The sequence below is a fragment of the Rhinichthys klamathensis genome, unplaced genomic scaffold (assembly GCF_029890125.1).
Source record: "Rhinichthys klamathensis goyatoka isolate OS25496 unplaced genomic scaffold, OSU_Roscu_1.1 h1tg000127l_1, whole genome shotgun sequence".
Lineage (NCBI taxonomy): Eukaryota > Metazoa > Chordata > Actinopteri > Cypriniformes > Leuciscidae > Rhinichthys > Rhinichthys klamathensis.
In genome coordinates this window covers 2,638,436-2,650,963 of record NW_026606664.1, presented here as the reverse complement: position 1 = coordinate 2,650,963, position 12,528 = coordinate 2,638,436, and the positions used below count along the sequence as shown (strand labels likewise).

General features: G+C 39.4%; 2 protein-coding genes across 3 annotated transcripts in view; both read left to right on the top strand.

Moving 5' to 3' along the window:
• The window catches only part of rabgap1l (RAB GTPase activating protein 1-like), a 78,200-nt gene that overhangs the window by 23,502 nt on the left and 42,170 nt on the right, over positions 1–12,528 (top strand). The window lies entirely within an intron of this gene.
• On the top strand, positions 4,250–7,853 carry gpr52 (G protein-coupled receptor 52). Of its 2 annotated transcripts, none has more exons than XM_056256519.1 (2): positions 4,250–4,800; positions 5,334–7,853. In XM_056256519.1, exon 2 carries the CDS (start codon positions 5,801–5,803, stop codon positions 6,911–6,913), a length of 1,113 nt encoding a protein of 370 aa, XP_056112494.1. In that variant the 5' UTR covers positions 4,250–4,800; positions 5,334–5,800; the 3' UTR covers positions 6,914–7,853. The 2 variants fall into 2 exon arrangements, with proteins under 2 accessions (XP_056112494.1, XP_056112493.1); XM_056256518.1 differs by having other exon boundaries at positions 4,250–5,246.

Sequence of the window (12,528 nt, the reverse complement as noted above, 5' to 3'; positions counted from 1 at the left end):
AAGAAATATTCATACTCTTCCCTAAAAGTAGGCTTAATTTTCTTTTATTCAAAATATGCACTTTTCTTAATGATTCTACAGTCTACAAGATTGATTTGTTCTGTATGATACTTTTAAGAAATTTAAAAAATAAGTCAAATGAAATGTTTTACTTATTTAATCACTTACAATTTGAAGAGGCATGTGAAAGCACAATGGTAAGTCATTGTACTCAGCTGAGGCACACGGATCCTTAGGCTGGAGTAAATTGCTTGATTACAAGATTGTAACGGAGCATGAAACATCCCGACTGTCTCATGCCAAGAAGGATCTTTTCAGCCATTTAGACAAATCGCTGGGCTGTGTCCAACATTTCATATTAATATGAATTTTTCAACAAGACTGTTGTACCACCTTCTATTTCAAATGGCTCGTGGGATTGATTATGTAGTCTTCACAAGCCTCCTTAAGTAGATTACAGTCTTTATGGAGCATGTAATGAAATCTTTGATGGAGGATCATTTCAATACAATATTTTTTGCATATTCTGGAATTGCAAGAATAGTTTTTGTTTGTTGAGTGCGGGTGGGTTTGTGCAGTGTTGTCTAGTTTGAAAAAATCCCAGACTTAACGCTGAATGAAAGAAAATGTAAAAATGTAGCTATGTGATTTCCTATCACAAAGATAAAGGACCATTCACATTTACCCTTGCTTAACTCGAAATCCAGTCATTTCAGTAGGAATCCCCACGATCAAGAGTTTCACTCGAATGCGAAAAAGTGTCGCAGGTTTCGCTGATATTCAAGTTGGTCGTGTGAATTCGCCGCACTGACCAATAGGAGCTGCTTTGTTTGAAAGTTTCTTCTGTGTTTGCTATGCTTCATACATCGCTATGCTATGGACAAAAATTCGAAACTACGCTATAATGTGGCTGCACCTTGTTTTTAATCGCAAGCCATCTTTGCCTGTTCGTTCAATGCAAGTCTATGGGATTACAATTTTTTTTTACAGTGTACTCAATGATTGGCCTTTGGACCAGTAAGTGAGCTGCCATTTTCCCAGTATATGAGATGTTTGAGACTTGCCCACAATGCCATCCCAGTTTCCTCCGACCAGCTGCCCCTCCCTCACAATAGACCCCTGTTCCCAGCGCAGCCCGACATGTATCTTAATGCAGTCTACATCTAGTGACTGAACTGCCATTCACTCTGGACTATAAGGCTTCTATTAGTGGCCTCATCATACGCCCGTTCCACCTCCCTGAGAATCAATATCCCTCAAACAACATCATTTCATTCTCGCAACGACATGCCAGTCGCCAATGAAAAAGCATTTTGGGTTTGTTTTTACACATGCCTCGCTTTATGGCACTGTAAATGTTGGAAGAGTAGATGGGATAGGCCCCGCTCATAGCGTGTGTTATCAGACTGTGTCGCCGGGGTCAGCTCACTGCTGACACAGAAATGACAGTTTGCATTACTGAGAGACACACTTCATGCACTCGTCTCCTCTGGTCATGTGTGCAAAGGTTTGAATCACTGCTACACGCATGCCTCCGGACTGACTGCAAGTTGTTTGTTCAACATTTTAAACATGAAAACTTTTGAATGCGACTGATGTGATTATAAGGCGTAAGTGAACTTCGTGTCAGGTTTATGGTGATATTTTTATGTCTGAAAGACTTTTAAACAACTTGAAACGGCGTTCGAAGCATATACATATTTGTATTTATATGCAGGTTTATTTCATTTTCCAGTTAAGGGAGGTTATTTTTTAACTTTATTTTATTTATTCAGATTGATTGGATTGTGTATATTTTGAATTGGCTTTTTTTTTTTTTTTTTTTTTTTTTTTTATAAATATAATTTTGTGCTTTTGTCATTTTTATTAGTTTTCGGTTTTAGATTTTTATTTTGCTTTATTTTTTTTTCTTCAGTGTAAGTTTTAGAAATTTTTGTTTTTAAGTTAAAATTATACATATTTTATTACTGTTAGTTCCCAAGGAAACATTTACAATTTAAGTTTTTAAGTCTTAGTTTTTATATAATATGTATTTTCATTTTATTAAATCTATATTTTAATTAACAACAAATATTTGAAGATTGTTTTAGTTATTAATAACATCACTGGAAAAGTGAACTATTATATTATTGGTGAAAATTGTTATTCTCCACCCATGCGGGTGAAAAAGGCTTTTCAGAGAAAGCTGGAAAAAAAAAACTATTAATTATGGACACTAAGACCAGGGGCATTTATTAAAATTAAATTATGATGTAAAGTGTCCAGTTTGATTTCATTACTATTGCTGTAAATTATGCCAAATCAAGTCCAGCTGTCATATTGACCTGTACTTGTTCAGCCAGTGCGGTGATGAGAGCCAGAGTGCCCTTCCTGTCCCTGTACAGTCAGAGTCACTTGGATCAAAAGCTCAGGCACCAACAGATGAAGAGGATTATGGTCATTGTTTTCTCTAGCCTTTTCCTTTGTGATGAATCATTTATACAGGCCTCTAGCTTTTGTTCAGTAGTATCTTCTTCCACAAGTTATGGATCACCGTATTTATCAATTTTGCCGGAATGTGCCATTGTTTACTGCAGAATTCTGTGTTTTAATTTGACCTAAAATCTTGTTAATTAATAACCAGGACTATTTTTGTTGAATAAAACAACAAAGCTCAGTTGTGAATCTGTAACATTAACTACATAATTGTCATTATCTGCGTTTCCATTAGTCTTCAAATTGCGCGAATTGAAATTGCGAATTGAAAATGCACCCAATGGAAACAAGTAAATTTTGCACATATATCGTAAAAAAGTTTTTACGCTCGCATGAGGTGGTTTTTCAGGCAATTTGGGAGCAGAATATTAAGCAAAACTGCAATGGAAACATTTTTTTTTTTGGATTTATAGGTCACCTGGCGTCATTCTTCACATGATCATTCTTTACAGAAGGTGCGGTATGTTTGGTGACGAGACAGTTATTTATTAAACTCATAAAAGACAAAAGAATTATGGAAATACCGGGTTCTAAACAACAAAGAAATGCCACAATTTATCAAGACCTCGAAGCAGATAGCAGGGAGAAACACCCAGAAATATCTTATACGTGGCCACTCCCAAGTATAAGGGGCTTTCATTGCCATTAATGCTTGGATAATACACCTACATCTCCTTCAATTTAAAAATAATGTCTAGTGCGGTGACTACGATATAAGTAAACCTACTAACATCCGTTGCTATGATTTTTGGAATAACTTATCATGAGACGAAAAAATGAAGCTTTAGTCGCGTAGCATCGGTTAATGAAAACACTGTCATTTTGCAATAGTTTATTATCGACGTTACAAATTTGCGCAAAACTTTTGCAATATTTTCTAAATCGAAACCTGGTCATTGTCAATTAAAGGCAACCATTTAGTAATTTAGGTTTAATGAATATGGAACCCTGTTTCGGCTTCCACAACCCCCATTTAGATGAATAGGGATGCCAAAGGATTGCTTTTTCTGTGAATTATAGACTTCATTGAGTGCAGTCTGTAAGGACAAAGTTGCGTAAGTGTTGTCTATTTATTTTCTTTTTTCCAGCCACGATTTTTTGTCATCACATTCAGTTCAGGACCGCAAGCTCACAACTCTGCTAGGATATGAAATTGTTTTGCCACGGGGCTTGAACATTTAGCAGCAGTGCAGCTGTGCAGGAAACATTGGCTGTCATTCTCGTAATCCCTTTGTATTTTATGAGCTCCTCTTGTTGTAATTATGTCTAGCAAACTTGTCAGTAAATCTGCTGAAGATCTGAATTTGTGATTGTGTTAGAGAAGACTCGGGCGATGATATCCTTCCAGGGGAATGAAATCCCCCCCCCCCCTCGCAGAGTCTCTTAATTTGTTTGTTGCACCATGTCAGCTGCTGTGAGGGAGGGTCCTGGCTAACTGAAATGCCTGGCAACTGTAACCAAGGGGCAGGCATTGCTGCGCTTGGGCACTGGTCTGTGTAAGTGACTTGAAGCAGGAAGGAAAATGAGAACGAGGGATAATAAAACAGGGAGCTGTAGGAGATAAAAAGGGAGAGATGGAAGTCTGTGATTATTTTTGAATGGGGAAACCTCTTCAGGGTGTGCAGGAAGAGGGGGATAATGAGAAAAGAGGGAGAACATTGGAAAGAAGGAAAGAGAGAGAGCAGTGTGCTGTGAGGTGTTGTGTGAGAAAGAAGACCTCAGGTGCCGTCAAAAGGGGAGGGAGGAGAGTTGGAGAGATGGTGAGAGGGGAAAGAAGGGAGGGAGCGAATGTGATCGAGAGGCACAGTGGAAGAGAGAGTGAGACTGCGAAGGGGGAGAGGAAACTGTGAGCCACTCAGCATCTCTGAGCACCAGCAGTGAGGGGCTGCTCTCTTTTCTTCGGCTCATTTCTGCTTTGCCGCACGGTTTGGAATAGATCTGTTCAAATTCTTACTGTTCTCACCTTTTTACTGTCCTCAATTTAGAATTTTTTATTTCAAAGTGCATTTTGCACTCCGTACGCTCGGCGGGAACTGCTGTCACCTGCTTTGCCTCGCAGGTCGCAGAGAGCTGACAATAAGGACTGAGTATTTCAAAGGAGACTTTCTTACGGAATGTGTCGCAGGGAAGTTGGTGAAGAGATGACGAGGTCTACCTCAGAAAGAAAAAAGCTGGGCATGTACAACTAATCAGATGCAGAGACTGGCATGCCATGTAATGTGCAAAGCTTTGTACGGAACAGTGGATGGAAACTGAGAACATGTGGATTGCAGACAGGATGCCCAGTGCATGCTCTCCTGACGCTATCTGAGGAGACATCTTCATGTAAGCAGCTAAATACCTCTTTCGGAAAACACAGGTCTCTCCTTTTTTTACCGTGCCCTGCTTTTAATCGATATATGCATGGTAAAGTTCATGAAAAGTAATTGGATTGGAAGCAAAGAAGACCAAAGCCTTCGCTGTGGCCCCCCAGAACCTGATCTTGAAATTTTGATTAGTTCCGTTTTGCCTCGCTCAGACTCCTGCAGGCTATGAGCAGCGCTCTGTGCAGTGATAGCTCTGGCAACTCTCATATGCTGTCCTGTGTTTGTCTAGAGTGTCTGTGTTTTCATTCGGACTATAGAAAGGGGGTCGATTCAGTGGCCAAGAGGTGCCTATTCCAGAAGCAAAACAGGGTGCATGTTATTGTTCTGTGACAAACTAATATGATTGGAATTTTTTTGAGACATTTACAATTCTTGAAATACAAGTTTTGTGGGACTCAGGAGCAGGTATGACCCAAGAACTTTCTTGATATTTTTGTTACATTTATCTTATAATATGCTTAATCCTTCTTATATTGTCTTCACTGGTCACAGGAAACCGTTTGATCTTCATTTCCTTATCCAACCATCCTGCACATTTTACCCTTAAGAGGACAACTTAAGGAATTGGTTGACTTCATTGCAATGCTGTGGACAATTTTGCCATCCGGCCTTCAGCACAGACATGCAACCCTTTTGTGATTGTTCCTGTTTCCAGCAGCCTTAGTTTGTGGAGGAAATATCTCTGTCTGACAATTACTGAACTGCTCCCAAGCATGACTGATTTCAGAGGAGCGCAGGGCACCTTTTTTTCTTCTCCATATGGACTATATTGATTTTTGCCAATGCTCATTTCATTGAGATCCAGCCATGTGAAAGATCGAGGTAAAGGGGAAAAGACAGAAGATTGAGTTCTGCTGGAAGAGATTACTGAGAAGGCACAGACACTGGATCACTTTGCAGGCCATCTGCACTGCATTTAGGACAACGGAACCTTACCCAAGTGGACAAGGTCCAAGACAATGAACCGGTCGGGGCTGATCGAACCGGTCCCCACTGCGAACGGCAGCCTTAGCAGTCAATTTAGCGTGTCCCTAAACCACTCATGCCCCCTAAGCTGGGCACAGAATAAGGCTGTGGAGGCTTGCGTCTTAGAGACAGCAGTCATTGTGTTGCTGACTGTACTCATCATCGCCGGGAATTTGACTGTGATCTTTGTGTTTCATTGTGCCCCATTGTTACACCACTACACCACCAGCTACTTCATCCAGACTATGGCCTATGCGGATCTGTTGGTGGGGCTAAGTTGCCTGGTTCCCACCCTTTCGCTGCTCCATTACCCAGCTGGTATCCAAGAGCCAATCACCTGTCAGGTGTTCAGCTACGTCATCTCTGTGCTCAAGAGTGTTTCAATGGCTTGTTTGGCTTGCATTAGCATGGACCGCTATCTGGCTATTACCAAACCCCTCTCCTACAACCAACTGGTAACACCCTGCCGTCTTCGATGCTGCATCATACTCATATGGATCTACTCTTGCATGGTGTTTCTCCCTTCTTTTTTTGGCTGGGGTAAGCCGGGGTACCATGGGGATATCTTTGAATGGTGTGCCCACTCTTGGCCAACATCTGCACTCTTCACTGGCTTTGTTGTTTGCCTGCTGTATGCCCCTGCAGCCCTAGTAGTCTGTTTCACCTACTTCCACATCTTCCGCATCTGCCAGCAGCACAATCGAGAGATCAGCGAGCGTCGAGCACGCTTTCCCAGTCAAGAGATGGAAACTGCCGAAGGCGGCAACCAAGCAGGTCATGGGCCAGACCGACGGTATGCTATGGTGCTTTTTCGCATCACCAGTGTCTTCTACATGTTGTGGCTCCCCTACATTTTCTATTTCCTTCTGGAGAGCTCCCATGTGCTGGACAGCCCTGCCCTTTCCTTTGTGACCACCTGGTTAGCAATTAGCAACAGCTTCTGCAACTGCGTCATTTATAGCCTGTCCAACAGTGTATTCCGGCTGGGGATGCGTAGACTCTCGCAGACGCTCTGCTCCTCCTGCTCTTTCAGCCCCTGCACTCATGATGACAAGGACTTTAGCGAGCCAAAGCCGAGGCAGAGAGCCAACTCCTGCTCCATCTGAAGATCTGCAGAGGGTTGCTTGGATCAGTCCTAAGCTGCTAAATGTTGTTGCAAAGGATTTGGCCCAGATTTTAATGTAATTGTAACTTGTATTGAAACTTGGTAGGTTCTTATACAGAGATTGAAGAAACTATCCACAGTGATGATGAAGTTGTTTAGTAGTCATGTGATCTACATTTCTTGTAAATATTAGGAAGACATCTGCCTTGGTCCTGTAAATACCACTGAATGGTCACAGGCCACAACCTGTTTGACAACCTAGAGATATGCAGTTTAGAGCGTTTGGGAGCAAAATAATAACAAGACAAAGCCAGGGGGGTGGGTTCAAAGCTAGCTCTTTCTAAATATCGAGCACACTATTTAGGCACATTACCCATGTTGCTGGTTTGGTTGTTTTGATATTTGTTGAGTTTTGTGTAGCAGCTGTAACTATAAAAACAGTTGCTTTTCAAAAGAACGAGAGCTTAAAGACCTTGTTAACTAGTTAATTTTAGCAAAGGTCTTCTCCTAGTGGCTTTTATGGTACAGTGTGTCTTGAATCTAAAATAAACACAGGCAAATCATGTCAAAAGCGATGTAGCAAAGGACAAACAGCTTGGTCTGTCTTTATTTTTTCAAACTCTTCTTTCTAGATCTGATCTTTTTGTAGGAAATCTTGAAATACCACATGCGCACAATATCAACAAATGCCTGGAATAGTTGTGGACAGTAGTTTAGATCCCCAGTGGTGTAAAGCCTTAGCTGTTTGTAATTAGACCTATTTGCCTGCAGTGACCCTTTGAGAAACATGCAACTCAGCATGTTTTATTTTTTAATTTATATTTTTGCCAGATCAGCTTTAACTTAACTTGACGTTCACATTACCTTGAGCAGAGGTTTTTTTCCAACCACTTTAATGTATGAATGTCCAAAACATATTTTCTTTGTCTTAAGTCTATTGATTCATTTTTCATTCAATATTTTTTATCTCTTTCTAATGGATCTGTTAAGTAAAACTCAAGACAAAGAAACTCTGTTTTTTTTAAGAGTTTCAAATGGGTGATGGGAGAATATAATTGTTTTTCACATTCAAATACATGCACATTTTACAGCTATTTTTGGCATGTGATCTGCAGAAAAAACATGCATACACATTGTGTAGTTTTGTTTTTACATTATTCTGTTTTGTAAGATTATTTTATACATTCCATTTTTTTTTTACATTCCAATTTTCCGCAGTTATGTGGCTGTCTCTGAAACATAATACTTACTGTCATATTGGTTTCTGCAATGAATAATGGTGGTTTAATAAAAAACTGCTCCTGCTTTTTTTGTGCGCATATTTCAGTTTGTTTATGCCTGTAAACATTTATTTGCTGGTTGATGTTACAGCCCTGTACTTGCTAAACTTCCCAGCTCTAAAAAAACAATACAACTAGGCTAGTTGATGTGCAGTAGATGAAATGATGAAAAAGAATAGAAATTAAATGGTGAGGGTGTTTTTTTTTTTTTTTAAATTTAGAGTAAATTGACTATTTATTTTTCAACATCCAATGGATGTGAAACTAATGAACTAGCAGTATATTCCTGTATTTATTTTGCTGATGAACCTATGATGTCTCTGTCCGATTTTTTTCTGATTATGAAACAAGAATAAAAATACAATATATATATTTTTTTAGTTCAGAGATTTTTTTTTTTTTTTTTTTTTTTTTGTGAGGCACTTTGGTTTTGCTGTCGTTGCCAGTACAATAAACTTGAACAGTGAACACTGATTTGCGATGACTGCATCTTTTGGCTGTAGTTAATCTGGATTTCACGTCAATAAATTGAAATTTTATCACTTCTCATTCTCTTTCTCATTTCTCTTTAATGCACAACTTTCTTGATTTCAGCATGGTAAAGATCCTGATTCCTTCTACTTCTCAACGTATGTCGACCAACTGTGTAATGTTTCCAGAGCTGTCCGTAGAGGCTGGTCCGAGTTTAAGTTGCCCATGTCCTCTAAGGCTTCAGGGCAAACCGATCCCAGCGCAGCGGCCCCAGACTGCACACGCAGCAGGGTTGGCACTCGGCGGCTGCCTCTAAAAAGGTTACAGCTCCCTTCGGAAGGGAAATTACACATGTGCAGTTAGAGCGAGGGGGAAAATGAAGTGACCTTTTTGAAATCTAATGAGCACATCAAATGTTTCCATGATCATGGGAGGCTTTGGACCTTGGCACCAGCATGAATAAAACATGAGTGCTCTCAGCGGTCACTAACAGTACGTCTCATTCCGCTTGCTTACACTTGTTATGTGACCTTAAAATGCGTACAACATCCTTCTTGTAACTTTATCGTTACTCAACCCAAATACCTTTTCCTCTTTGATTTGAAGTGACAATTTCATATCTGTGGATACCAGGCTAAGGTCTCATTTAAAAGCAGTGTCAGTCTTGCTGTGGGAGATTTGAGAGCCTAGCGCATCTTAATGGCCGTGTGAATTGATGTTTGGCCGGCACAGCTGCTCCGGGACACTGGCCTTTGCCGACATTGAAGGTAATGTATGCCTCGTCACAGACGCTGACAAAAAAAGGCTTGTTTTTTGGCAAATGTATTAGTACAGGTTGTTTCAGGTCTTTTCGTAGCTTTATTTTTGGCCTGACACAAAATAGCAGGGTGTTATAAGTTAATTATTGGCATATTTTGTACTGTCGCTTGGTTTCCATTCTTTGCTGTCAGCTTACACAACAGTTGTTTTGAAATGTATTTAATTCTAGCAAATTTATGGTAAGATACGTTTCCTTGCAGCTAATGCTGTAAATTATATATATATCGTCTCAATAGAGTCAACTGTTTGTGAATTGGAGTACGCTGAATGAGTTGTATGTTCATTTGTGCGAATTGGACTACACTGCTCATGCTCAGTGCGTGCAGCCTGCGAGAAAGACACCGTTCTTGGCAATATTTTATTGTACACACACTTTTTATCTTGTATTCAGTTTATCTCATTGATGCAGAAAACACCTCAATAGAGAAAAGATGCAATTGTTCAAATTTAAGAATCAATATTGAGATTGTTCAAATGAAGATGCAAATAATTGGAAATTTCTAGGCAGTCCTAGAAATAATGTGTACTTTTATACCAATGCAATTTGTACAGCTATTTGAAATGAGGCAGGACCACAAGTTGGTTTGGTGTTGTGTGGTTCTTCATGTTTCAGGGTCTCATTATGGCTCCTCTCTTTTCAAGACTCTTGCTGATGCAGCCTGCACAAGAAAGCCTAATGTCAGCGAGATGCTGGCGCAGGTTGAGCTGAGGATAACAGCGCTGGTCCCTGTAATGTATTTTTAGACTGTACTCCGGTCATGCTTCTGTCATGCCCCTGACCTTTTTTATTGTACTTTTAGAAGAAGATTTGAGGTTAGGTGCTAAAAGCAAAACAGGCTTTATACTATCCTCATGATGTGCAAATGCTGCAAAAGTGTTAAGCACATATTTACAAAATGCTATACACGGTTCCTTTTGTGTTAATCTATCATGTTACTTTTAAGACTTTGTGTCTTGGCAAATATATATATATATATTTTACTAACAGGTTAAAGGGATACTCCACTTTTTTTGGAAATAGGCTCATTTTACAACTCCCCCAGAGTTAAACTGTTCAGTTTTACCGTTTTTGAATCCATTCAGCCGATCTCCGGTTCTGGCGGTACCACTTTTAGCATAGCTTAGCATACATCATTGAAGTGCACAAGACCATTAGCATTTCTAAAAAAAAAATGACCAAAGAGTTTCGATATTTTTCCTATTTAAAACTTGACTCTTCTGTAGTTACATCGTGCACTAAGACCGACGGAAAATGTAAAGTTGCGATTTTCTAGGCTGATATGGCTTGGAACTATACTCTCATTCCTGCGTAATAATCAAGAAACTTTACTGCCGTACCATGAGTGCAGCAGGCGTAATGATATGACGCAGCGCCTGAAAATAGGCCACCTTCCTTCAACACAACGGAACTATTTTCAGGCGCTGCGTCATATCATTACGCCTGCTGCTCTCATGGTACGGCAGTGAAGTTTCTTGATTATTACGCAGGAATGAGAGTATAGTTCCTAGCCATATCAGCCTAGAAAATCACAACTTTACATTTTCTGTCGGTCTTAGTGCACGATGTAACTACAGAAGAGTCAAGTTTTAAATAGGAAAAATATCGAAACTCTTTGGTCATTTTTTTTTGAGAAATGCTAATGGTCTTGTCCACTTCAGTGATGTATGCTAAGCTATGCTAAAAGTGGTACCGCCAGAACCGGAAATCGGCTGAATGGATTCAAAAACGGTAAAACTCAACAGTTTAACTCTGGGGGAGTTGTAAAATGAGCCTATTTCCAAAAAAAGTGGAGTATCCCTTTAAGTAAATATAATGAATAGGCTAATATAGTGCTTATACGAAATGCTTCTCTCTAGAGTTCATTTTTCTAGCGAACTAACCTGCTGTTGACACTAAATGCCTGAGCTGTTTTATTGATATCTTTCTGCAGTTGAAACACTGGTTGAGAGATGTAAACATATCTATCGATCAATCGTCTTTTCTTCTGCGCTTTTTACTGGTAGCAAACAGCATTACATTACCGTGCGCTCCCCCCTCTGGTTTGGACTGTGGCTAGCCTGCTGTTGCTGTTTTAGTCGTGCGACTGCATGCACCGAACCATGAAGACTGTACTGTTCGGGATGAATGCATGTACCGTTACACACCTAATATATGTATATTTATCAGGGGCGTGCGGTCCATATGAGCTGCGAATGCTCTGCATACCCAAGCCATTCGTGGATTTGCTAATTAGTATTAACGCTATAAATGACCGTAAATTCCCTTATTTAAGGTGTGGTGTACCATAATTTACCACCTTACATGATAGAATTTTGGTAATTCGTATGTACGTACATCTGTCATTTCTTTATTTGCCAAAAGATGGTAATTTTCTTCAAATGTGCCAGTTTCGGTAAGCGGATCCACAACAGTTATGGACTCTGTTATGTATCGTCATCACTGTCTCACGTTTTCATTGGTTTGCTGGCATATGGGGGATTTCATGCGCTGGTAAAGCTGTCCGCGAATCGTTTTCACAAGCGCTGCTGGTGCGGCTAGATCACGATCAACAAAAATCACATTGTATTTGATACAAAACCAGATAGACTAAATAAAATGAAAAAAGTCATAACTGAAACTATTTTCATAATATTTCATTTTGTTAAAAAATTTTTAGGAAAATTTTTTTTTTTTACCAAAACTTATAAACCGTTAAAGACTGACCTACTGTAAGAAAACCTACTGTAAAAATCCAAAGTTGTTAATCGATAGTCTATGCGTTTATTAAAGTCGTCAATTTGCATTATTTCAACTTGTTTTTTTTTAAAGAATACGTTTACTTTTATTCTTGCCTATATTTATTATAATTAAATTTTATTTATAATAGGCTACTAATATTTATCATATGATACTTTTAAAAATTCTTAATAAAAAAAAATTCTTCCGGCATACATTTAAACAGCCACCTGCCATGGTGTTTCTTATTTGTCTTCTCTGATTTCGACCTTTTGTGGTACCGTTTTACCGATTTAGACCTTTTGTGATACCGCCGTACCCTTTAAAGGT